Source organism: Mobula birostris, chromosome 25 (assembly GCF_030028105.1).
Source record: "Mobula birostris isolate sMobBir1 chromosome 25, sMobBir1.hap1, whole genome shotgun sequence".
Classification (NCBI taxonomy): domain Eukaryota; kingdom Metazoa; phylum Chordata; class Chondrichthyes; order Myliobatiformes; family Myliobatidae; genus Mobula; species Mobula birostris.
Genome location: NC_092394.1, coordinates 1059559 through 1086451, shown reverse-complemented (window position 1 = coordinate 1086451; position 26893 = coordinate 1059559). Strand labels below are relative to the sequence as shown.

At 43.6% G+C, this 26893-nt stretch overlaps 1 protein-coding gene across 2 annotated transcripts in view; it reads left to right on the top strand.

Moving 5' to 3' along the window:
* The window catches only part of adora2b (adenosine A2b receptor), a 34727-nt gene extending 9292 nt beyond the window's left edge, over window positions 1-25435 (top strand). Inside the window, exon 2 of one of the 2 annotated variants that reach the window (XM_072242781.1) lies at window positions 21968-25435. In XM_072242781.1, the coding sequence (XP_072098882.1) occupies window positions 21968-22679 (712 nt within the window). In that variant the 3' untranslated portion in view covers window positions 22680-25435. Of the gene's footprint in view, window positions 1-21961 lie in introns of both variants that reach the window. The other variant, XM_072242780.1, reaches the window with a different exon arrangement.
* Window positions 25436-26893: the final 1458 nt, after the last annotated feature.

Sequence of the window (26893 nt, the reverse complement as noted above, 5' to 3'; positions counted from 1 at the left end):
CACAATACTAACATTTACCCCTGCAGCACACTAATAGTCACCGTCTCCATTCTGAGAAGCGGCCTTCAAACACCAACCTCTGCTTCCTATCTTCACACCAATTTTGAATCCATTAGCTAGCTTCTCTGGATTCCACAGGACCGAGTCTTCTAGACCGGCCTACTGTGTGGGACCTTTCACAGGGTCCAAATAGACAACAACCACTGTCCTACCTCATCTACCCTTTAGGTTACCTTTTCAAGATTGATCAGGTATGACTTTCCATTCCCGTCAGATACTAGAGAGTACCCCTGTGGCTGTCCCCATTAACAATAAGTACTGGTAGGGGGGAATATCTACCGGGGGGAAGCAACAGTGGCCGTGCCTCTGGCACAGAGTCTGGCCCTGTGGCTCAGAAGGGTAGGGAAAGGAAGAGGATGGCAGCAGTGATAGGGGACTCTGCAGTTAGAGGGTCAGATAGGCGATTCTGTGGATGCAGGAAAGAAACGCGGATGGTAGTTTGCCTCCCAGGTGCCAGGGTCCGGGATGTTTCTGATAGCGTCCATGATATCCTGAAGTGTGAAGGTGAACAGCCAGAGGTCGTAGTACATATTGGTACCAACAACATAGGTAGGAAAAGGAGGAGGTCTTGAAAACAGACTACAGGGAGTTGAGAAGCAGGACCTCAAAGGTAGTAATCTCAGGATTATTGCCTGTGCCACGTGACAGTGAGAATAGGAATAGAATGAGGTGGAGGATAAATGCGTGGCTGAGGGATTGGAGCAGAAGGCAGGGATTCAGATTTCTGGATCATTGGGACCTCTTCTGGGGCAGGTGTGACCTGTACAAAAAGGACAGGTTGCTCTTGAAACCCAGTGGGACCAATATCCTGGCGGGAAGGTTTGCTAAGGCTATTGGGGAGAGTTTAAATAAGAATCGCTTGGGGGTGGGAACTGAACTAAAGAGATGGAGGAAGGGGAGGTTGTCTCCCAAATCGAGAAAGCTTATAGACAGTGTGAGAGGGAGGATAGGCAGGTGATAGAAAAGGGATACGCTCAGACTGATGGTTTGAGATGTGTCTAATTTAATGCAAGGAGTATCATGAACAAAGCCAATGCACTCAGAGCATGGTTCAGTACTTGGAGCTATGATGTTGTGACCATGACAGAGACTTGGATCACTCAGGAACAGGAATGGTTACTTCAAGTGCCAGGCTTTAGATGTTTCAGAAAGGACAGGGAGGGAGGCAAAAGAGGTGGAGGCATGGTACTGCTGATCAGAGATAGTGTCATGGCTGCAGAAAAGGAGGAAGTCACGGACGGTTGTCTACTGAGTCTATGTGGGTGGAAGTTAGGAACAGGAAGTGGTCATTAACTCAACTGGGCGGTTTTTATAGACCACCCAATAATAACAGGGACATCGAGGAGCAGATAGCGAGACAGATTCTGGAAAGATGCAATGATAACAGGGTTGTCATGGTGGGATGCCAATATTGGTTGGCATCTCCTTAGAGCAAGAGGTTTAACTGGGGTGGAGTTTGTTAGGTGTGTTCAGGAAGGTTTCTTGATGCAATACGTAGATAAGCCTACAAGAGGAGAGGCTGTACTTGATCTGGTATTGGGAAATGAACCTGGTCAGGTGTCAGGTCTCTCAGTGAGAGAGCATTTTGGAGATAGTGATCACAATTCTATTTCCTTTATCATAGCATTGGAGAGGGATAGGAACAGATAAGTTAGAAAAGCGTTCCATTGGAGTAAGGGGAAATATGAGGCTATCAGGCAGGAACTTGGAAGCATAAATTGGAAACAGATGTTCTTAGGAAAATGTACAGCAGAAATGTGGCAAATGTTCAGGGGATATTTACGTGGTGTTCTGCATAGGTACATTGCAATGAGACAGGGAAAGGATGGTAGGATACAGGAGCCATGGTGTACAAAGGTTGTTGAAAATTTAGTCAAGAAGAAAAGAAAAACTTACAGAAGTTTCAAAAAGATAGATAATGGTAAGAGATCTAGAACATTATAAGGTTAGCAGGAAGGAGATTAAGAATGAAATTAGGAGAACCAGAAGGGGCCATGAGAAGGCCTTGGCGAGCAGGATTAAGGAAAACCCCAGGGTATTCTACAAGTATGTGAAGAGCAAGAGGATAAGACATGAGAGAATAGGACCAATCAAATGTGACAATGGAAAAGTGTGTATAGAACCAGAGGAGATAGCAGGGGTACTTAATGAATACTTTTCTTCAGTATGCACTATGGAAGAGGACCTTGGCATTTGTAGGGAAGACTTACAGCAGACTGAAAAGCTTGAGCATATTCACATTAAGAAAGAGGATGTGCTGGAAAGCATCAAGTTGGGTAAGTCAATGGGTCCAGACAAGATATACCCCAGGCTATTGTGGGAGGCAAGGGAGGAGACTGCTAATCTCTAGCGATGATCTTTGCATCATCAATGGGGACTGGAGAGTTTCTGGAGGATTGGAGGGTTGTAGATGTTGTTCCCTTATTCAAGAAAGGGAGTAGAGATAGCCCAGGAAATAAAACACCAGTGAGTCTTACTTCAGTGGTTGGTAAGTTGATGGAGAAGATCCTGAGAGGCAGGACATATGAATATTTGGAGGGACATAATATGATTAGGAATAATCAGCATGGCTTTGTCAAAGACAGGTCGTGCCTTACGAGCCTAAATGAATTTTTTGAGGATGTGACTAAACACATTGATGAAGGTAGAGCAGTAGATGTAGTGTATATGGATTTCAGCAAGGCATTTGATAAGGTACCCCATGCAAGCTTATTGAGAAAGTAAGGAGGCATGGGATCCAAGGGGACATTGCTTTGTGGATCCAGAACTGGCTTGCCCACAGAAGGCAAAGAGTGGTTGTAGACGGGTCATATTCTGCATAGAGGTTGGTGACCAGTGGTGTGCCTCAGGAATCTGTTCTGGGACCCCTACTCTTCATGATTTTTATAAATGAGCTGGATGTGGAAGTGGAGGGATGGGTTAATAAATGTGCTGATGACACAATGATTGACGGTGTTGTGGATAGTGTGGAGGGCTGTCAGAGGTTACAGCAGGACATTGATAGGATGCAAAACTGGGTTGAGAAGTGGCAGATGGAGTTCAACCCAGATAAGTGTGAGGTGGTTCATTTTGGTAGGTCAAATAATATGGCAGAATATAGTATTAATAGTAAGACTCTTGGCAGTGTGGAGGATCAGAGGGATCTTGGGGTCCATGTCCATAGTACACTCAAAGCTGCTGCGCAGGTTGACTGCGTGGTTAAGAAGGCATATGGTGCATGGGCCTTCATCAACCGTGGGATTGAGTTCAAGAGCCAAAAGAGCCTTGGTTGGTACGGCTGTAACGAAATCAAATTTCCCTTGGGATTAATAAAGTATATCTATCTATCTATCTATAAAAGGTAATGTTACAGAGGTAGAGGACCCTGTCAGGTCCAACTTGGAATACTGTGCTCAGTTCTGGTCACCTCACTACAGGAAGGATGTGGAAACCTTAGAAAGGGTGCAGAGGAGATCTACAAGGACATTGCCTGGATTGGGGAGCATGCCTTCTGAGAATAGGTTGAGTGAACTTGGCCTTTTCTCCTTGGAGTGACGGAGGATGAGAGATGACCTGGTAGAGGTGTATAAGATGATGTGAGGCATTGATTGTGTGGATAGTCAGAGGCTTTTCCCCAGGACTGAAATGGCTAACACGAGAGGGTACAGTTTTACGGTGCTTGGAAGCAGGTACAGAGGGGATGTCAAGGGTAAGTTTTTTACACAGAGAGTGGTGAGTGCATGGAATGGGCTGCCGGTGACTGTGATGGAGGTGGATACAATAGGGTCTTTTAAGAGACTCCTGGATGGTACACGAAGCTTAGAAAAATAGAGGGCTATGGGTAACCCTAGATAATTTCTGAAGTAAGTATATGTTAAGCACAGCATTGTGGGCCAAAGGGCCTGTAATGTGCTGTAGGTTTTCCATGTTTCAAAGCCATATTGACTCCTCCTAATCAGACTCTACCTATCCAAACACTGATAGATCCTATCCCTCAAAATTCCCTCCAGTAACTTCCCCATCAATGATGAGCCTACATTTCCCTAGTTTGTTCTTGTTACCCTTCTTAAACAAAACATTAGTCACCTTCCATACTTCAGGAACTTAGTCAGTGGTTAATGATGAAGAAAGTGCCATGCAAAGGTCTTTGCAACGTTCTCTAGCTTGCCACACCGTCTGGGATGCATTTGATTAGGTTCTGGAGATTTATCCACCTTAATGAGCCATAAGGGCTGTAAATACCTCCTCACTGCTAATATTAATGTCCTGAAAACATCTTCACTTGTTACCCTTATCTCTTGAGCAACCATGGTTTTCCCCTCAGTAAAACACTATGGAGAAATATTTGCTGAAAATTCTGCCCACCTGCTGTGGTTTGAGACCCAGGCAGCTCTGCTTAAGTCTCCCCAGCTTACCTTTTGACTTTTTCACCACAGCTCAATATCCCTCATCAGCCAAGGTTCCCTAAACTTGCCGGATTTACCCTTCACTCTGACAGGAATATTCTGCTCCTGGACTTTTGACATCACACTTATAAAATCCTTCTGGCTGCTATTCATTCAAGCATGATCTCCCAATTGATCTCTGCTAGTTCCTGCCTAATTCTGTCAAATATAGCCCTGCTCAGGTTTAGGGCCCTAACCAGTGGACCTGTCCTATCCTTTTCTATCACTATCCTAAAACTATTAGAATCATAGTCACCTGAGCCCAAGTTCTCTTCAGTTACTTGTCCTACCTCATTCTTTAAGAGGAGATCCAGACGGTCCCTTGAATAATGTCTTGAAAAAGTATTCAGGCCATGCTATTTTCACATTTTACTGTCTTATTTTCTAAATTTAAAATATATTGAATTTTAAACCTGTCGCCAATTTACCAAAAACTAAGACCCAAAATTGTGAGGCTGAAAAAGTATTCATCCCCTTTGTAATTATTACACTAACTTTCCTCAGTAGCAATATATTACTTTACCAACTCACCCAATTTGTTGATATAGAAAACTGGAGGACCACCTGTTTTCAATGAATTCATAAGAATAAATACCCATCTTTCTATAAGATCCAAGAGTATGGGAGATTTTCAATCGACCAAACCAAAATGAAGACAAAAGGGCATTCAAGACAAGTCAGGGAAATGATAATAGTGAAGCACAAATCTGGGGTAGAGTACAAGACCATCTCAAAGGAGCTAAACATACCTCAGAGCTCAGTGCAGTCCTTTGTGGAAAAAGTTCAAAGATATGAAACCACAGCCACTCTGCCTAGGTCAGGCCACATCTCTAAACTTAGTCACTATCACAAGACTGGCACTTGTAAGAGACCCTACTGTGACGGCAACAGTCACCGAGAGAGCTGCAGACGTCAGTGGCTGCAACTGTAGATGAAGTTCATAGCCCCACAATCTCTAAGGCCTTGCACAGAAAGGGTATTTATGGAAGCATGGCAACAAAGAAGCCCTGGCTAAAAAATGCATATCGTTGTCTGTAAAGACTTTACAGAGTGTCACTCAGATGATACTTTAAAGATATGGAAGAAGGTCATGTGGTCGGATGAGACTAAAGTGAAACTTTTAGGCCTCAACACTAAGCAGTCCATGGATTGTCACCTTGTCGTGGTGGAGATGCTTGTGTGGTCCTGAGATCCCGAGAGCAATGCCGTCTGGAGCTGTGCTCCTGGTAGGGTCACCCATGGCGGTAAGGTCGAGGGTGAGGTCCCTGACAAAGAACAATCCAACCAAGACCTCAACGGTGGAACAGGCGGACAATGTTACTTCAAACTCAACGGCTGTGAAGGCGGATGAAGGCTGCAACAAATCCATCAGCTCCAATCATCGTGGTTTCCATGCCATTGGAATCAGTTGGTTGATTTGTGAAGTATCGTGTGCTTCTTGAAGTGCAACATCAAGTACACGTTAAACAAATACACGCACAGGCTCCTTCACTCTGTGGGCCACTTCTCCAGAAAGAAGACCATCATCCTCGACCTCGAGGGATAGCCACGACGACGATGTGTGGTGTAAATCTAATACTGTTCATTAGTCAGCTAACACCATCCCTGCTGTAAAGTACCATGGAGATAGCATGAGCAAGGTCTGAAAATATAGTCAGGATTGATGAATGCTGCTAAATACCAAGAGATCCTGGATAAAAACTTGCTAGCCTCTGCCAGAAAGCTTAAACTGTAGGGAAAGTTCATTTTTCAGCAGGAAAATGACCTAAGAGCACACTGCCAGGGTAACCATGGAATGGCTTCGAATGAAGAAAATTGATATCCTTGAGTAGCCCAGTCAGAGTCCTAACCTTAAATTGATCCAAATCATCACTGGCAAGACCTCAGGATTGCTGTCTACTGCAGCTCCCCAACTAAACTGGCACAGCTTGAGCAATTTTGCAAGGAGGAATGGACAAATCTTGTTCCAATAAGTTGCGCAAAGCAAACACGGACTTACCCAAAATGACTACTGGCAGTAACAGCTGCAAGAGGTGGTTCAACTAAGTACTGAACAAAGGAGATGGTACTTCTGATGACTGACATTTCTACTGACAGGTTTTGAATTGTTAGTTTTTCACACTTTTTTTGAGATTAGATTATGAAAACACTCAGTCCTCTTTTATTGTCATTTAGAAATGCATACATGCATTAAGAAATGATACAATGTTTCTCTTTGTGATATCACAGAAAACAGGACAGACCAAAGACTAACACTGACAGAACCACATAATTATAACACATAGTTACAGCAGTGCAAAGCAGTACCATAATTTGATGAAGAACAGACCATGGGCACGGTAAAAAAAAAGTCTCAAAGTCCCCAAATTGATCGACACCCGAGTCCCCGATAGCAGGCGGCAAAAGGGAGAAACTCCCTGCCATAAACCTCCAGGCACCGTCAACTTGCCGATGCCTTGGAAGCAGCCGACCACAGCCAATCCTGAGTCCATCCGTCCGAAAACTTCAAGCTTCCAACCAGCCTCTCCGATACAGCCTCCCGAGCGCCATCCTCTGCTGAGCGCCTTCGACCTCTCCCTGGCTGCTGAAACACACAAAGCCGAGGATTTCGGGGCCTTCAGCTCCAGAGATTCCAGTTACCACACAGTAGCAACCGCAGCGAAGCGGACATTTCAGAAGTTTTCCAGATGTTCCTCTGTACTCTCACGTCCGTCTCCATCAAATCAGAATTGTGCACGGTCCCCTACTTGACAGATAACAGACATCATCACCGAAGTGGCTGCGCGTGCTGCCGTCGTGCCGCCATCTTCTCCCCCCTCCCGGGCTTTACAATTTTCCCTGTTTTTTTTGGTCTCTACTGTAAAAGAAAAAGCATGTGATTCACAAATAAATATTATCAGACAAATTTAGCAAAATCCCTGGCTGTAATACTCATTTATGTGAACAAAGGTTTGGGGGCTGAATACTTTTACAAGGTACTGTATGTTAACACAGGAGACTTTCCCGGATACATTTCACTAATTCCACTCCATTCAGGCCCTTAACATTCTGGGAAATTAATATTTCCCACAAATACAACCCAATTATTCTTATTACAATGATCAATTTCTCTACACAACTACTCCTCAAGTTCCCACTGACTTTCTTGAGTTCCTGGCTCAGAGGCATCTTTGGTGATAAGTCTCTTCTGCTGGTCATCCCTTTAGAACAGAGATGAGGAATTTCTTTAGCCAGAGGGTGGTGCATCTCCGGAATTCATTGCCACAGACAGCTGTGGAGGCCAAGTCATTGGCTATATTTAAAACAAAGGTTGATAGGTTCTTGATTAGTCAGGGTGTCAAAAATTATGGGGAGAAGGCAGTACAATGGGGTTGAGGGGGAGAATAAATCCATCACAGTTGAATGGTGGAGCAGACTCAGTGGGCCAAATGTCTCATTCTCTTCCAACGTCTTGTGGTCTTATCTGTCTGTGCATGTGTTCCCTTAACTTCAAATGTCCGGTGTACCATCCTACAATTATTTTAACTGTTTGGATCTTAAATTACCAAAGCATTTAACTGAGATCTGTAATCTAGCCACAGGATCCTGGTTCCAACACCTCTGCATATTCAGTCCTCCAGAGGTATACAAAGTTGCTTCAACAATGTTTTCACCTGAGACTGACCAGGTACTGACTACCCAACCCTCCTTCATGTGCCCCTTTAGAATTACAGAGCACGACAGCACAGAAACAGGCCCTTCAGCCCATTTTATCTGTGCTGAACTTTTATTTTGCCGAGTCCTTTGTTTGTTGGTTTCCAACACCTTCTCGTGAACAGCAGAGTACCCTCCCATTACTGTGAGCTAAATCTCAACAGGTTCCTGGTACATGTTCGCCTTTAAACCTGCTAATGTATCAGGTGCCTCTGCTCAATTTTTGGACACTTGCACAAGAAAATCGCCTTCCCCTCCATTGAACCCACCATCTCCAAATCTATCATCATTATGAATCTGATGCAAAGTGTTCATTTGAGGCCTCACCTGAACTTTCATAAACAGATTGCTCCTCTTGTCCCAATTGGGTCCTACTCCTTCACTTAAAATACCTGTAGATACCTTTGGATTTATCCTGATCATCTCTGTCAGTGATTTGTTGTGACCTTTTTTGCCTTCCTCTTCTCCTTTATAGAACATAGAACAGTACAGGCGTTTCAGCCCATGTTGTTGTGCCAACTCTTTAACCATCTCTAAGATCAGTCCAACCCTACTCTCCCACATAGATCTCCATTTTTCTTTCATCCATCTACCTATCTAAGAGTCTCTTTAGTGGCCCAAATGTATTTGCCTCCACCACCACCCTGGCAGTGCATTCCACATACCCACCACTCTCTTTATAAATAAAACCTACCTGTGATATCTCTCCTACCGTATTCTTTCCTTCAAACACCTTAAAACTATGTCTGCCTGTATTAGCTACTTCTGTTCTGAAAAATTTCTCTATCCACTCTGTCTATGCCTCTTATCATCTTGTCCACCTCCAACAAGTCACCTCTCATCTTCCTTCTCTCCAAAGTGAGAAGCCCTAGCCCACTCAACCCATCCTCATAAGATATGCTCTCTAATCCAAGCATCTCCCTACACTCGTCATCAGTTCCCTGCCCCTGTCATACACTTCCTTTTGCCTCTTTATCCAGTCTCCTACAGTGTGGTTGGTGGCTCTGAAATCTGCTGGCCTTGGAACACTTGCTCTTTCTATCCTTTCACTATGAATGTTTCCCACGAAGCAGATGTGGACTTACCTGCCAGTAGTTGATCCAAAGCTACCTCCAATAGGTCTTGCATTACGTTAATTAAATTGGCCTTCCCCAATTTAAAATCTTTGTCCATGACTACGAAAATATATGGAGTTGTGGGCAATATCTTCAATTTGATCCTCCACCGACCCTCCTAATTGTTTAGTTATATTCTTCAAGATTCAGTAATGCCCTCTCCCTCTTTGGTCAAACTACTTAGTGCATCAAAAGCTCACTAGACACCTCAAAAATATTGCTCCCTCCGGTATCTGAACTCAGCCTTTTCTCCTTGGAGTGACAGAGGATGAGAGGTGACCTGATACACGTGTAAAAGATGATAAGAGGCATTGATTGTGTGCATAGTCAGAGGCTTTTTCCCAGGGCTGAAATGGCTGCCACAAGAGGACACAGGTTTAAGGTGCTGGGGAGCAGGTACAGAGATGTCAGGAGTAAGTTTTTTACTCAGAGAGTGGTGAGTGTGTGGAATGGGCTGCCAGCGATGGTGGTGGAGGCGGATACGATAGGTACATGGAGCTTGGAAAAATAGAGGGCTCTGGGTAAGCCTAGTAATTTCTAAGGTAGGGACATGTTCGGCACAACTTTGTGGGCTGAAGGGCCTGTATCGTGCTGTAGGTTTTCTTTGTTTCTATGTTACCTACTGAACATGGAATAATACAGGTCCTTTTAACCTGCTCTAAGATCAATCTAACTCTTTTACCTCACATAGCTCTCTATTTTTCTATCATTTATGCTATGACATCCCTGGTAATATTTGGGAAACGGAAATCCTTCAGCATGCCCTGTTTTTCTTGTGTGTCTCTGATATGGGACCTAGGAAGAGCTGACTAATTGGACACACAATTGAGTTGATGGTGAGAAGCAGAGAGTGAAGGGCTGTTTCCCGTGATTAGTGGTGTGTCTCAGGGGTCAATGCTCAGCCTATTGTTATTTGTTATCTCTGTCAATGGTTTGGATGAAAATGTACAAGGCACTGTTAGTAAGCTTGCAGTTGTCATTAAAATCAGTGGTGTGATTGACAGTGAAGATGATTATCAGGATTTACACAGCTGCGTAAATGGGCCATGGAATGGCAAATGAAGTTTAATTTAGATAAGTGTAAGATGTTACACTTTGGGAAGGCAAACGAAGGTAGAATTTTCACAATGCACAATTGGCCCTGGAGAGTGTTGTAGAACAGGGGGACCAAGGAAGACAGGTACAGAGAGTTCAAAAGTCAAAGTTATGTTAGGTCGTAAGATATAGGAGCAGAATTAGGTCATTCAGCCCATTGATCATGGTTGGGTTTTCTTCAAACTATTCTCCTGCCTTTTCTCCTAAACACCTGTCTGCCTTCTGGGAATTTCTCCATGCCCTGGTGTCCCTGAGAGAAAGCATCCAGGAGGGCTGTACTGGATCTGGTTTTGGGTAACGAGCCTGGCCAGATGACTAAAGTTTCAGTGGGTGAGCAGTTAGTGACCAGTGACCACAGCTTCTTAAGTTTGAAGGTAGCTATAGATAAGGACCTTGACCTTGTGGGAGGGTATTAAATCGGAGCAGGGCAAATTACAAGAGCATTAGGCAGGAACTAGGGACATATTCAGGGCAGGTATGTTCCAGTCAGAAGGAAGGACAAGGATGGCAAGGTAAGAGAATCTTGGATGTTGAGGGAGGTGATGAATTTAGTCAAGAAAGAAAAGGAGAAGTGTGTAAAGCTCAAGAAGCTAGAATTAAATCCCTGGAGGATCATAAAGAGGTCAGAAAGGAACTCAAGAAGGGAATTAGGAAAGGCAGGAGGGGCCACGAAATGTCCTTGGCTAGAAGGGTTAAAGAGAATCCCAAGGCATATATACAAGAGGAGCAAGAGGATGACTAGGGAGAGGGTAAGATCACTCAAAGATAAAGGGGGAACATTTGCTTCCATGTGAAGGATGTGGGTAAGGTCCTTAATGAGTACTTCACATCAGTATTTACTAAGCAGAAGAGCATAGAGGACAGAGAGATCAGTGCTGGGAGTATTAATATGATAAGGCACTTATAAGTAAAGGAGTAATATTGGGTCTCTTAAAGAGCATTAAAGTGGTCATGTCCCCTGGACCTGATGGGATATACCCCAAGTTGTTGAGAGGGGTAAATGAAGAGATTACTGGGGCCTTGACCAGTATATCTTGGTGTCCTCTCTAGCCACAGGTGAGGTCATGGAGGACAGGTGGGTTCATAATATTGTTCCACATCATTCAGGATGGGAACCAAAGATAATCCTGGAAACTTACAGTACTGAGTCTCACAACAGTAGCAGGGAAGTTACTGGAGAGAATTTGGAAAACCATGACCTAATTTTGGAGAGCTAGCATGGCTTTGTATAGGGCAAGTCATATTTTATTAACATAATTGAGTTTCTTGATGGGGTGATGTGGGTGATCAAAGAACGTACAGCTGTGGATGTTGTCTACATGGATTTTAGTAAGGTATTTGACAAGGTCTCTCAAGGGCGACATCCAGAAGATTAAGATGCATGGGATCAAAGATGAATTGGTCATTTGGATTCAGAAATGGCTTGCCCATAGAAGACAGAGGGGAGTGGTCAAAGGCACACTCTAGCTGGAGATCTGTGATTAATGGTAATCCCCGGGGATCTGTACTGTGACCTCTATTGTTCATGATGTATATAAATGATCTGGAGGAAAAAGCAGATGAGTTGGTTCAAGGTTTGCAGATGATATGAAGATTGGTGTTGTTATGGATAGCGTAGATCACTGGTAAAGAATGCCGCATTGATATAGATCACTTATAATTCAGGGCAGAGAAATGGCAGATGGAGTTTAGCCCAGCCAAATGTTGCATCTTAGGTGGTCAAATGTAAGGGAACAATGAACTGTTAAAGGCAGAATCCTTGACAGTGCTGCTCAGCAGAGGGATCTTGGGGTGCAAGTTCATAGTCTGCGAAAGTGGCTGTACAGGTTGCTTGGGTGGGTAAAAAGGCACATGACATGCTTGCCTTGATTAGTTGAGGCATTGAGTTCAAAAGTCAGGAAGTTATGTTGCAGCTTTATAAAACTCTAGTAACATAGAAACCCTGCATAGAAACATAGAAAATAGGTGTAGGAGTAGGCCATTCGGCCCTTTGAGCCTGCACCGCCATTCAGTATGATCATGGCTGATCATCCATCTCAGAACCCTGTACCAGCCTTCCCTCCATACCCTCTGATCCCTTTAGCCACAAGGGCCATATCTAACTCCCTCTTAAATATAGCCAATGAACTGGCCTCAACTGTTTCCTGTGGCAGAGAATTCCACAGACTCACCACTCTCTGTGTGAAGAAGTTTTTCCTAATCTCGGTCCTAAAAGGCTTCCCCTTTATCCTCAAACTGTGACCCCTCGTTCTGGACTTCCCCAACATCGGGAACAATCTTCCTGCATCTAGCCTGTCCAATCCCTTTAGGATTTTATACGTTTCAATAAGATCCCCCCTCAATCTTCTAAATTCCAACAAGTATAAGCCTAGTCGATCCAGTCTTACATCATATGAAAGTCCTGCCATCCCAGGAATCAATCTGGTGAACCTTCTTTGTACTCCCTCTATGGCAAGGATGTCTTTCCTCAGATTAGGGGAGCACAATACAGGCCCTTTGGCCCACAATGCTGTGCCAAACACGTACATACTTTAGAAATTACCTAGGGTTTCCCATAGCCTATTTTTCTAGGCTCCATGTACCTATCCAGGAACCTCTTAAAAGACCCTATCGTATCCGCCTCCAGCACGGTGAGTGGCAGCCCATTCCACACACTCACCACTCTCTGCATAAAAAACTTAGCCCTGACATCTCCTCTGTACCTACTTCCAAGCATCTCAAAACTGTGCCATCTCATGTTAGCCATTTCATCCCTGGGGAAAAAGCCTCTGACTATCCACATGATCAATGCCTCTCATCATCTTGTATGTCTCTATCCTCAGTCACTCCAAGGAGAAAAGGCCAAATTCACTCAACCTATTCTCATACGGCATGCTCCCCAACCCAGGTAACATCCTTGTAAATCTCCTCTGCACCCTTTGTATAGTTTCCGCATCCTTCCTGTAGTGAGCACAGTACTCCAAGTGGGGTCTGACCAGGATCCTATACAGTTTTAACATTACCTCTCGGTTCTTGAACTCAGTTCTATGGTTAATGAAGGCCAATGCACCACACCGTCAACTTGCACAGCAGCTTTGGGTGTCCTTTGGACATGGATCCCAAGGCCCCTCTGATCCTCCACACTGCCAAGGGTCTTATCATTAATGATATATTCTGCCATCACATTTGACCTACCAAAATGAACCACTTCACACTTAACTGGGTTGAACTCCATCTGCCACTTTTCAGCCCAGTTTTGCATACTATCAATGTTGCGCTGTAATCTCTGACAGCCTTCTGCACTATCCACAACACCCCCAAGCTTTGTGTCATCAGCAAACTTACTAACTCATCCCTCCACTTCCACTTCCTCTTCCAGGTCATTTATAAAAGTCACAAAGAGTAAGGGTCCCAGAACAGATCCCTGAGGCACACCACTGGTGACCGACCTCCATGCAGAATATGACCCGTCTACAACCACTCTTTGCCTTCTATGGGCAAGCCAGTTCTGGATCTACAAAGCAATGTCCCCTTGGATCCCATGCCTCCTTACTTTCTCAATAAGCCTTGCATGGGGTACCTTATCAAGTGCCTTGCAGAAATCCATATACACCACATCTACTGCTCTACCTTCATCAATGTGTTTAGTCACATCCTCAAAAAATTCAATCAGGCTCGTAAGGCACGACCTGCCTTTGACAAAGCCATGCTGACTATTCCTAATCATTTTATTCCTCTCCAAATGTTCATAAATCCTGCCGCTCAGGATCTTCTCCATTTTACCAACCACTGAAGTAAGACTCACTGGTGTTTTATTTCCTGTGCAATCTTTACTCTCTTTCTTGAATAAGGGAACAACATCTGCAACCCTCCAATCCTCTGGAACCTCTCCCATCCCCACTGATGATGCAAAGGTCATTGCCAGAGGCTCAGCAATCTCCTCCCTCACCTCCCACAGTAGCCTGGGGTAATCTCATCCGGTCCCGCTGACTCATCCAGCTTGATGCTTTCCAAAAGCTCCAGCACATCCTCTTTCTTAATGTTTATATGCTCAAGTTCTTCAGTCTGATGTAAGTCATATCTACAATTGCCAAGGTCCTTTTCTGTAGTGAATACTGAAGCAAAGTATTCATTGAATACCTCCCCTATCCCCTCCGGTTCCATACACACTTTTCCACTGTCACACTTGATTGGTCCTATTCTCTCATGTCTTATCCTCTTGCTCTTCACATACTTGTAGAATGCCTGGCGTTTTCCTTAATCCTGTCCGCCAAGACCTTCTCATGGCCCCTTCTGCCTCTCTTAATCTCATTCTTAAGCTCCTTCCTGCTAGCCTTATAATCTTCTAGATCTCTATCATTACCTAGTTTTTTGAACCTTTCATAAGCTCTTCTTTTCTTCTTGACTAGATTTTCAACAGCCTTTGTCCACCATGGTTCCTGTACCCTACCATCCTTTCCTTGTCTCTTTGGAATGTACCTATGCAGAACACCATGTAAATATCCCTTGAACATTTGCCACATTTCTGCCATGCATTTCCCTGAGAACATCTGTTCCCAATTTATGCTTCCAAGTTCCTGCCTGATAGCTCCATATTTCCCATTACTCCAATTAAATGCTTTCCTAACTTGTCTGTTCCTATCCCTCTCCAGTGCTATGGTAAAGGAGATAGAATTGTGATCACTATCTCCAAAATGCTCTCCCACTGAGAGATCTGACACTTGACCAGGTTCATTTCCCAATACCAGATCAAGTTCAGCCTCTCCTCTTGAGGGCTTATCTACATATTGTATCAAGAAACCTTCCTGAACACACCTAACAAAAGCCACCCCATCTAAACCCCTCGCTCTAGGGAGATGCCAATCAATATTGGGGAAGTTGGCAGTTAGGCCACATCTGGAGTATTGCATAATATTCCGGTTGTCTCATTATAGATTGATACTTTATTGATCCCAAAAGAAACTACAGTGTCACAGTAGCATTACTGAATTAAATTGACTTAATTACTTACATCCTTCACATGCATGGGGAGTAAAAATCTTTACATTACATCTCCATCTAAATGTGCAATGTGCAGTTTATAGTAATTTGTAATAAATAGTATGTAGAACGGGACGGTCAATATAGTATAGTTGTATCAGGTGAATGAATCAGTCTGATGGCCTGGTGGAAGGAGCTGTCCCGGAGCCTGTTTGTCCTGGTTTTGATGCTGCGGTACCATTTCCCGGAAGGCAGCAGCTGGAACAGTTTGTGGTTGGGGTGGCTCAGGCCCTTTTTACATGCCTGTCTCTGTGAACATTTGGAATGGTGGGAAGTGCACGGATACACTAATATTAGAAGAGAAGTAAGAAAGAATGAAAAAAGAAGTTCTCAAACAGTCTAACAGGAGGGAGTCATCATTTCCCCGGCTGCAGGTTGACTCATTACAGAGCCTAATGGCCGAGGGTAAGAATGACCTCATGCAGTGCTCTTTGATGCAGTGCAGTTGTCTGAGTCTATTACTAAAAATGCTCCTCTATTCAGTCAAGGTGGTATGTAGAGGGTGAGAAACATTCTCCAAAACTGTCAGCATTTTCCATAGGGTCCTTTGTTCTACCACAGCATCCAGTGTGTCCAGTTTGACTCCTATAACAGAGCCAGCCTTTCTAATTAGTTTATGGAGCCTGTTGGCATCACCCATGTTGATGCCACTGCCCCAGTACACCACTACGTAGAAGATTGTACTGGCGCCAACAGACTGGTAGAACATGTGAAGGAAAGACCTGCATACCCCAAGGGACCTCAATCTCCTCAGGAAGCAGAGGCTCTGGAGAGGGCACAGAAGAGGTTAATCAGGATGCTGCCTGGATTAGACGATGTGCTATAATGAAAGGTTGGGCAAATTTGGGTTGCTTTCTCTGGAGCAGTGGAGGCTGACGGGAGATCTAATAGAGGTTTATAAGATTATGAGAGGCATAGAAAGAGTAGACAGACAGTATCTTTTTCCCAGGGTCAAAATGTCTAATACCAGAGGGCATGCTTTTAAAGTGGGAGGGGTTAATTTCAAAGGAGATGTGAGGGGCAAGTTTTTCTTTCTTTACATAGAGAGTGGTCGGTGCCTGGAATGTGTTGCAGGTGGTGGTAGAACCAGATCCTTCAGGGACTTTGAAGAGACATTTAGATAGGCCCATGAATGTGAGGGAAATAGAAGGATTTGGACATTGTGTAGGCAGAAGAGATTAGTTTAGTTGCCCATTTGATTATTAATTTATGTGGTTTAGCACAACATTGTGGGCTGAAGGGCCTGTTCCTGTGTTGTACTGTTCTATACAATGTCCAGGGTCTCACTGGAGACCACTTAAATTTCTCTGTTGTTAAACTAAAACTGTAAAAAAAAATGTCTAAAACAATTGAAAGAGGACACAGATGCAAAGAGAAGCTCCTGGTGTTAGTAGCTGCCACCCACCTGCCTACATTTAAAATGAAGAGAGGTGCAGACAGGGTGAACACACACAGCCTGTTGGAAAAGGAAGGTTCCAGAGGGCGTAGGTTTAAGCTGACGAGAGTAGGATTTGACAGCAAAATTTTCACCCAGAAGCTGGTCTGCAAATGGAACAAGCTGCCAATGGAAGCAATTGAGACAGGTACATTAACAATATTTAATAAGTACTTAGATAGGTCCATGGAACGATTTAGAGGGATTATAGAAAATTAAGTCTAGAAATAGAATCTGTTGAAGATGATAGCAATCGTGTAGAAATGAAGTTTAACTCTCTGAAGGATGCCTTGGTAGAATCAGCAAAGTCAGTGATTCCTAAAAAAGAAAAAAAGCACAAAGAATAAATGGATGACAGACGAAATCAAAAATCTAATGGAACAAAGCAAGTCCTATGGAATACAAGTCCTTAGATAAAAAAGTTAAAAGCTTATGTCAAAAAGCCAAAGAAGAATGGTTAAACCAGGAATGTGAGCAAATAGAAAGAATCCCTATTACTGATCCAAAAAGGTTACACCAACAAATCAAGAAAATCACTGGTAAAAAGCTCCTCTGTTCTTCAGGTGGATGTTTGAAGGCAAAGGATGGTACCATTATCGTGAAAAAAGATGAGATTATGAACAGATGGACTGAGTATATTCAGGAATTGTTTGAAGACGATCAAGGCGAAAAACTAGAAATTAAGAAGAACATTGAAGGTCCAAGTATTTTAAAATCTGAAGTTCATAATGCAATAAATAAGATGAAGAAAGGAAAGGCAGCAGGTCCTGATGAATTAGTAATAGAACAAATTATCGCCCTTGAAGATTATGGAATTGAAAAACTTACTGATTTAATCAATGACATTTATGAGACTGGATGGAAAAAAAAATCAGTATTTGTCACTCTTCCTAAGAGACCTGGAGCAATAGAATGTGAATTACATAGTACCATAAGTTTAATGAGTTCAGACACTTGGCATTCAAGCTGAGGTAGTAAATTGGATTAGATATTGGCTTTGTGGGAGAAGTAGACGGCTGCCTCTGACTGGAGGCCAGTGACTAGTGGTGTGTCACAGGGATTTGTGCTGAGTCAGTTGTTTTTTTGCCATCTATATCGATGATCTGGAAGTTTGAGAAATCGATGTTCATGCCACCAGGTTGGTGGCTACCCAAACAGAATACAAGATGTTGTTCCTCCAATCTAAGTGTGGCCTTATCACAACAGTGGAGGAGACCATGGATGGACATATTGGAATTGGAGTGGGAAGTGGAATTAAAATGAACAGCCACTGGGAGATCCCACTTGTTCTAGCGGACAGAGCATAGACGCTCGTCAAAGCGGTTTCCTAATCTGCATCGGGTCTCACCCATACACAGAAAGCCACCCCAGGAGCACATGTTCAAGTTGTACAAAATGTTGGTGAGGTCTAATTTGGAGTATTTTGTACAGGTTTGGTCACCTACATACAGGAAAGATGTAAATAAGATTGAAGGAGTACAGAGAAAATTTACAAGGATATCGCTGGGACTGCAGGACCCGACATAGGTGATTGAATAAGTTAGAACTTTATTCCCTAGAATGTAGAAGGATTGAGGGAAGATTTGATAAATTATGATATATATGGAACTCTCGCTTCGGCTAGTGGCTTAATATAGGGGGTGATAGCCCCCGGCGCAGCCAAACTTAAGAAATCTCATTTGGGTGGATGCTGCGCGATGTGTCCCGTTACAAATCAGTACCCCAAAATAACAAACAGTACACAATATGCAATTAAATGATTAAGCTTTATAATTCTTACTTTGACTATATGGTTAGTAAAGAAAATGAGAAAAAAGAAAACAGGCCCATTCTCATGAAACAGTCCATTGTGCAATGTTGGAGCTCAATGATAAGCCATGTATCCACCATCGATCTCGTCCGATCGTCGCTGCCCTTCGAACCCTCGCTCTGAGTCCACCCCATCTGGCGGTCTACCAACTCCCTCCATTCGCATCTTCTCTCCTCATCTTCCCCCGGCAAAAGACCGCGAAAATCTCTCTTCCAGACTCACAAGAAGGAACAAACCCTGTTATCTCTAGTCATAACCCAAACATTGCTGCTACAGAGAAACCATTACATTATCAGTGAAACCTTATGGCATGTTACACAGCAGTGAAACCCGACAGCATGTTTCATATAGACAGGGTAAATGTAAGCGTGTTTTTTCCCCACTGAGGTCTGGTGAAAGTAAAGGTCGTGGGTTAAGGGTCAACACGAGGGGAAACTTCTTCACTCAGAGAATGGTCGGAGCGTGAAACAAGCTGCAAGTGGAGGATATAACTTCAATGTTCAAGAGAAGTTTGGATAGGTACACGGATGGGAGGGATATGGTCTGTTTGCCGGTCGATGGGACTAGAGGCAGTTCAAATGGTCTGGCACACACTGGAAGGGCCAAAGAGCCTCTTTCTGTGCTAAAGTTTTCTAAGACTCTATGGATATGGGTCAAACAGAGACAGACTGGATTAACTTGGATGGGACCTTGGTCAGTACGGACTGGTTGAGCTGAACAGTCTGTATGACTCTGTGAGCTCAGTGTGTGGATCACTGTTGTAATCTTGAACCCATAGTAAGACCTATAGACAGTTCATAACCATTGCTCTGAAGCTTATAGCAGCCTGGGGCTAAGATAAAAGTTAACCATCAGCTTCAAATGGTCAATCCGACCCAAAGAAATAGAAAGTGTAGAAGATGTTAGTCTGGCAGCTTCTCCAGGGAGCAACTGAGATGGCATCTATGGTTTGGCAGACAGCACTAGATCCATTTCCACACCAGTGAGAACCTGATGACCCTACCTGTTGGAACTTGGCAGCTGAGAGAAAACTACATTATTTGCATTTTCTCCAAAAAATCTTCAGTACAAAATGGAGTGTCACCACATTCACATCAGTGCCCTCGGGGATGCCAATGTTTCTGGAGAACACAAGATGTCATTTGCACCACCAACCTGATTCAAAAGGATGCTGCCCGAATCTCGACCTCAAACTCCACCTCCCTGCAGTGTCCTCCCAGCCGTGGATTATTTCCCCCAGCCGTGGATTATTTTCCTCCCAGCCATGGATTATTGTCCTCCCAGCCGTGGATTATTGTCCTCCCAGCCGTGGATCATTGTCCCCCCAGCCGTGGATTATTTTCCCCCCAGCCGTGGATTATTTTCCCCCAACCTTTGTTTAAAATTCTTACTTTGTTTTCGGTCAGCCTCTGGGGTTGAGAATTCTGAATTTTCACCACCTTCTGTACAAAGAAAGTGTCCATCTGTTGTAAGCAGTTCACCCTCACTCTGTAAACCCTGGTTCTAAACTTATCAGGCAAGGGATCCTCCCTGCATCTAGTCTGAATCGTAAAGGAACTTTGTGAGTTTCAGTGGGGACACCACTCCAGAAACCGAGCCTGTTCAACTCTCCAATTGAAAAAGTCCAAAGTAAATTTATTAACAAGGTACATATTGAGATTGAGGCTTCTGTTGGTCAGGGTTGACCAGAGATGTTGCGTTCTATGCAAGCTAGGGCAGTACAATATGGAGAGCGAGCTGCTGCCCATGTAGTGAACTCTCCCTCTCCAGCATCTGATGAACCCAAAGAAACATTTTCTATGTTTCTATGTTTCTATGAATGGCAGAGATCAGTAGTTTGGTACCAGCAGCATCACAGGAATTGCCAGTCAATGTTAAACTCTATGTGAGACTACCTTAGGGGCACATATGTCACCATATACAGTCCTGAGATTACATTTCTTGCAGGTATTCACACTAAATACAAAGCAACACAATAGAATCAATGGAAATCTGCACAGACAGACAAACAACCAATGTGTAAAAGACATAAAGTTGTGCAAATACTAGAAGAATCAAGAGCGATCTCTGGCGATCCTTGGGCAGGGTTCATTGACAGTGGCAGGGCAAGGAGAGCTGCTGGGTTCAGGGCTGTGGCGTACACAAGTTAGGACATTGTACAATTCTGGATTACATCCAGTGCCACGTGCTAGTGAGGGTTAGAAGAGGAGGAAATGGGAAATGAATGTGTGGTTGAAAAGTTGATGTAGGGGATCAGGAACCTATGGGGTCAGTTTTGGAGCAGAGATGATCTGTATAAGATTGTGGTATGTAAAGAGGAAGTAGGTTAATTTTTTTTGAAAGATTTAAGAATTAAGGGCCAAAGGAACTGATAGAGAAGTCAGTATCTGTGGAGGGAAATGGATAGTCGATGTTTCAGGTTGAGGTAAAGTGAAAAGCTTGTCTTGCATACTGTTCATACAGATTAATTCATTACTATAGTACATAGAGGTAGTACAAAGTAAAACCAATAATGCAGAATAAAGTGCAACAGTTACAGAGAAACAGGAGAGCAGGTAAATGATAAGGTTTAAGATCATCAGACTCCATTTTATTGTGCTAGAGAACTACTCAATAGTCTTATAACAATGGAGTAGAGACTGCTGGTATGTGCTTTCAGGGTTTTGTACTTTCTGCCCCACTGGGAAGGGGAGAAGAGGGGTCTTTGACTATGTGATAGGTGAGGATCTGGGAACCATACCTCTTATTCTGGTGTCGATACTTCATTGGAATATCATCAGTTTCTAAATGCTGGCATGAAATTCACAGGTCATCCCTTCTTCAGACGAGTGGATGCAGAATTTTGATTTGATAGCCCAAGGAACACAGACCTTGGTTGAGAACAAGTAATGCCATTGAGAGTGCATGGCTATCATTATGTGACGGAGGAACATTCCATCCAGCACGTTGTTTGTGGTACCAGATTCCACAATCTGCAGTCCCTCCTCTCCCTCAAGTCATCTCCACGTTGCTGCTGAATGTTTTAGGAAATCCTTTGAACGGCAAAAATATTTTTCAAATATGAATTGAGATTTAGTCAGTTCTATTTGTCCATTATTTTAAGGGATTTGGGGTTTTACAATGGACCCCTACTGGGGATTGGATCTCAGTCTCTCTTCCAGACCCACTTTGCTACAGTCACAGGAAATGTAAAAAGAACACAACCTTGGGAAAATATGTTATAATTCCCAATGACAAACAGCAGGAATTGCCAGGATACAATGGATAGTTCAACTGTTTTCCTGACTTTGTATTGTTTCCCTTTTCACAGATACAGTGGGCTGATAACTGGGAGGAGGGCCAGGCTGATTATAGCAATCTTCTGGATCCTGTCCTTTTTGATCGGCCTGACTCCATTCTTTGGTTGGAACCTGAAACGCCAAGTGAAGTTGGAATGCATGGCCCCCTGCACCTCCCAACTGGGCAATGATTCCTCTTCCCAGAACAATACAAGGGAATGCCTCTTTCTCAATGTGGTTGACATGAAATACATGATTTACTTCAACTTCCTGGGCTGTGTTTTAACTCCCCTGCTTATTATGTTGGGAATTTACATAAAAATCTTTACCGTGGCCAGAAAGCAATTGCACAAGATAGAACTGAACTCTGTGAATTCCAGCACATCCCGGACATTTCTACAGAACCAAGTCCGAGTTGCAAAATCGCTGTCCATCATTGTTGGTTTCTTTGCCTTCTGTTGGCTTCCACTTCACATCATCAATTGCATTCATTACCTCCACCCACGATATTTCGGATCCGAAGGTCCTGGCCTCATGGACGCCGCTGTCATTCTATCTCATGCCAACTCTGTTGGCAATCCCATCATCTATGCATACAAGATTCAGGAATTCCGTAACACCTTCCGCAAAACTATTTTCAAACACATTCTGTGTCGGGCAGACAACAACTCTAAACAGGATGGGAGTTCCTGCCAGCACGCCGTATACGAAAGGCACGGCGACATTGACATGAATATGTGCAGGAGTTGACCTTTATATGGATCGTTCCCAAATAAGCCCTGGACAAATGCAGAAGTGCATCACGTGGGGAAAGTGACAAAGGAAGGGAAGAAAACATGGAATACAAGTGGAGAAATGCAGCAGCACCTCGATCTGAACCCTGTAAGATTCTTCATAAAGAACTGGCCAGTAGGAACACTATGGGCAGAAATATCTAACTTTCCAATACATGAATTGAAGTTTGGATCGCAAGTACTATCATGTTCAGAGGCCCACACATGCAGATCGGCACTTGCACTGAAGTCTGGTTAATCCTGCGGCAGTTGTTTAGCATGGAGTTGCTTTAATCCAGAAGCCATTGAACTGTGAAAGCAGGTACTGTCTCAGTGACTCAAAGACAGAAATGTGTTTAAAAAGCAGCTATTATTGTATGTCAGTCAAAGATTTAATATTTTTATTATGAAGCACATTATATACCAAACACTTAACTAAGAAATGTGTGTGAGAACATCAGTGCTTTGCAGTCTGGAAGAGCAGGGGAACCATCTAATGTCAAACAAGAAAAGTGACAGGAAAAGCATTGCTAAATCTCTGTCTTTCCTGCTCTGGCCACTCACACCTGTGAATAACACAGATATTAGCCTTCAACATTCCTTAAAACATAGGGAAAAAATTGGGCATTTTGGCCCGTTAAGTCTGCTCCACCATTCCATCATGGCTGATTTATTATTCCTCTCAACCTCATTCTCTTGCCTTTCCCCCATTTTTGATGCTCTGATTAATCAAGGAGCTATCAAGCTCCTCTTTAAATATACCTATTGACATGGCCTTCACAGTCGCCTGTGGCAATGAATTCTGCACATTCACTACTCTCTGGCTAAAGAAATTCCTCCTCATCTCTGTTCTAAATGTATGTCCCTCTCTTCTGTAGCTGTGCCCTCTGGTCCTAGGCTCCTCCAATATAGGAAACATCCTCTCCACATCCACTCTATCGCGACTTTTCAATATTGAATAATTTTCAATGAGAACCCTCCCCCTACCCATCACACTGATGCTGAATGTCCGTATGGGTCACTGCCCTATCACCCCAATGCTGTGACTGTAAGAGAAACATCACCTCATTGTTTTGACAGCTGAGCAGGGAAAATGGGGTTCCTGGATCCTGTGGATAATTCTGATTCATGTCTTCTTTTGGATCCAGCTAGCTAACAAATCCAACGGACATCATTGTTGAGGCCTGTGCGCCTCAGGTTACCCAGTGCATCAAGCAGCAATGATAAAGCAAGATCAGGGCTGAGATGACAGAGGGAGCAGGAGTTAGCTCTGACACTCTGAACCTGCCCCAACATTCACTCTGATCGGTGCTCAGCTCAACCGCTCTTCAGTTGCAGTTTCCTAGAATCCATAATTCCACCCTAGAACACACAACAGTAGAGCACAGGGCAAGCCATTCGGCACACAATGTTGTGCTGTTCTTCATGCCCATTTATACAAACAGTCTTTTCTGTGTGTTTCATCCATACCTTCCATTCCTTTTAGATTCACGTGTCTATCTAAAGCCTCGTAAACCCAACCAAACTCCTGGATTCCACTACTACCCTTGGTAACCTATCCCTGGCACCTACCACTCTCTGCATAAAAAAATGTGCCCCTCACATCGCCTTTAAACACCACCACCCACCCAACCAACTTTTAAAGCATGCCGTCTGGTATTTGACATTTCTACCCCAGAGAAAAGATCTATATGCCAAATCTATGCCTCATAATTTTAAAAACTTTGATCATGTCTCCTGTCAGCTTTGACACCCTAGGGAGAACAACAAAACTTTGTCCAATCTCTCCTGACAGTGCATGTCTAATCCAGGCAACGTCCTAGTGAGCTGCTTCCATGTCCTCTCCACATCCTCCTTCAAATGGAGCAATCAGAACTACACACAATACTCCAAGAGTGGTCTGGAAAAAGTTTTATGTAGCAACAACATAACTTCCTTACTAACCACTGCCAGTGGCAACAAGCATGTCACATGCCTTGTTTGCAACCTTACCCACTTGCAGAGCCATTTTCAGTGAACTTTAGCTGGATTGTCAGATCCCTCTGTACCTCAATGCTATTAAGACCAGATCTCTATTTCTCAGAGGCCATTTACTGTATACTTTCTCCTTTTCATCTGACCTCCCGAAGTGCAACACCTCACCCTTTCCCGGATTAACCTCCATCTGCTACTTCCTTATCCATACTTGTAATTGATCTATATCCAATTGTATTCCTTAATAATTGTTTAAGCTATCTACAACACCAATTTTGGATCCATCTACAAACTTGCTAATCCATCCAGTTACGTTTTTATTCAAATCATTGATAAAAATCACAAACCACAGCACAACTTTCCATCTCTCAGAAACCAGCTCTTCATTTCTCTCTGAGTTTATTTAGGGACCAGAGTGAGGGTTAGACTCGTGTAATTCTGTGGCCACAGACTTTCTTGTAGCATAGAGAAGAGCTGCTGTTCCAGTGTCCACATTTATATAATACTTTAACTCTGTGCAATCGCTTTAACATTGTAGAGAATGTTTGCCATGCTCTCTTCTGATCACACATCAAGCGGCCCAGGTTCTCGATCTTACCTGCTGGCTTTGCCGTGGTGAAGGCTCAGAGCTGGGAAGACTCCTTGCACAACCCTGGGGCACCATTCTCACCATCTAACAAAGAAAATGTTTCACAGATTGTACAGTCTGTGCTGAGAGTCCACCTGGAAATGGAAAGGCTACATAATAAACCATTTATATAAGCTTGCCTCAAGTTTTTTTCCTGGTTGTGAGATGCGTATATTTGTGATTTTACGGTGGTGGCATGTAAACATGACTGATGCACAACTGTAATATTCCTTTAACCAAGATCAACTTCCCTAACCTTTACTCAGCTGCCCTTTTGTGGGAAGTCTGGCGACATTAGCGTTTTATCTGGGGTCAGATCATTTGACTCGCTCCTGCTTTCGATAACTCTGTCTTGCCAGTTACCAGGGCTTGTTGCCAAACACCAGACTCAGCTCAGATCTAGTCAGGGTCCCAACTTGGATTGATATGCTGCAGTGAACAGGAGGGTATATACCCAGCTGAAACACTCCACACCTTTGAGAGGTATAGAAAATGTTCGGTTGTTTAACCTACTCACTAAACACATTTATTGAGTTGAACATTTCCAAAATTAATAAAACCTATTAGTATAAACATGAGCAATTCTGCAGATGCTGGAAATGTAAAACAACTCACCAAATGCTGAAGGAACTTAACTAGACATGCAGCATCTATGGAAATGAATAAACAGTTGACATTTTGGGCCGAGACCCTTCTTCAGGACTGCAAAAGAAGGGGGAAGACGCCAGCATAAAAAGGTGGGGGGGCGGGAAAGGAGGCTAGCCAGAAGGCGATGGATGAAGCCAGGTGGGTGGGAAAGGTGAAGGGCTGGAGAGGAAGAAATCTGATAGAAGAGGAGAGGTAACAGGACAGGGGGCAATGGAAGAGAAGGAGAAAGGAAGGGAATGTTTTTTTATTATTACCTTTTTTAAACAATTCAGGATCACCACATTCACAAGTTTTGAAGCTATTCTCACAAAATAAGCTGGGGCTTCACCAAAATTACTTTTTCAGCCCATTTTTCTTGCGATGTTACACATTTCTAACTCATATCACCCTGGATCCTTTGATGGAGTACCTGGTAAGGCTCTGAAAACCTTCACCAACTAACTGGCAGGAGTATTCAAGGACATTTTCAACCTCTCACTGCTATGGGCGGAAGTTCCCACTTATCTCAAGAGGCAACAATTATACCAGTGCCAAAGAAGAATAATGTGGGCTGCCTTAATGACTATAGCCCTCTAGCACTCACATCTACAGTGATAAAATGCTTTGAGAGGTTGGTCATGATTAGACTGAACTCCTGCCTCAGAAAGGACCAGGACCCACTGCAATTTTCCTATCACCACAATAGGTCAAGGGCAGGTGCAATCTCAACAACTCTACACACAGCTTTAAACCATTTAGACAAACAAACACCTATGTCAGGATGCTGTTCATCGACAATAGCTCAGCATTTAATACCATCATTCCCACAATCCTGATTGAGAAGTTACAGAACCTGGGTCTCTGTACCTCCCTCTGCAATTGGATCCTCGACTTCCTAACCAGAAAACCACAATCTGTGCAGATTGGTGACAACATCTCCTCCTCGCTAACAATCAACACTG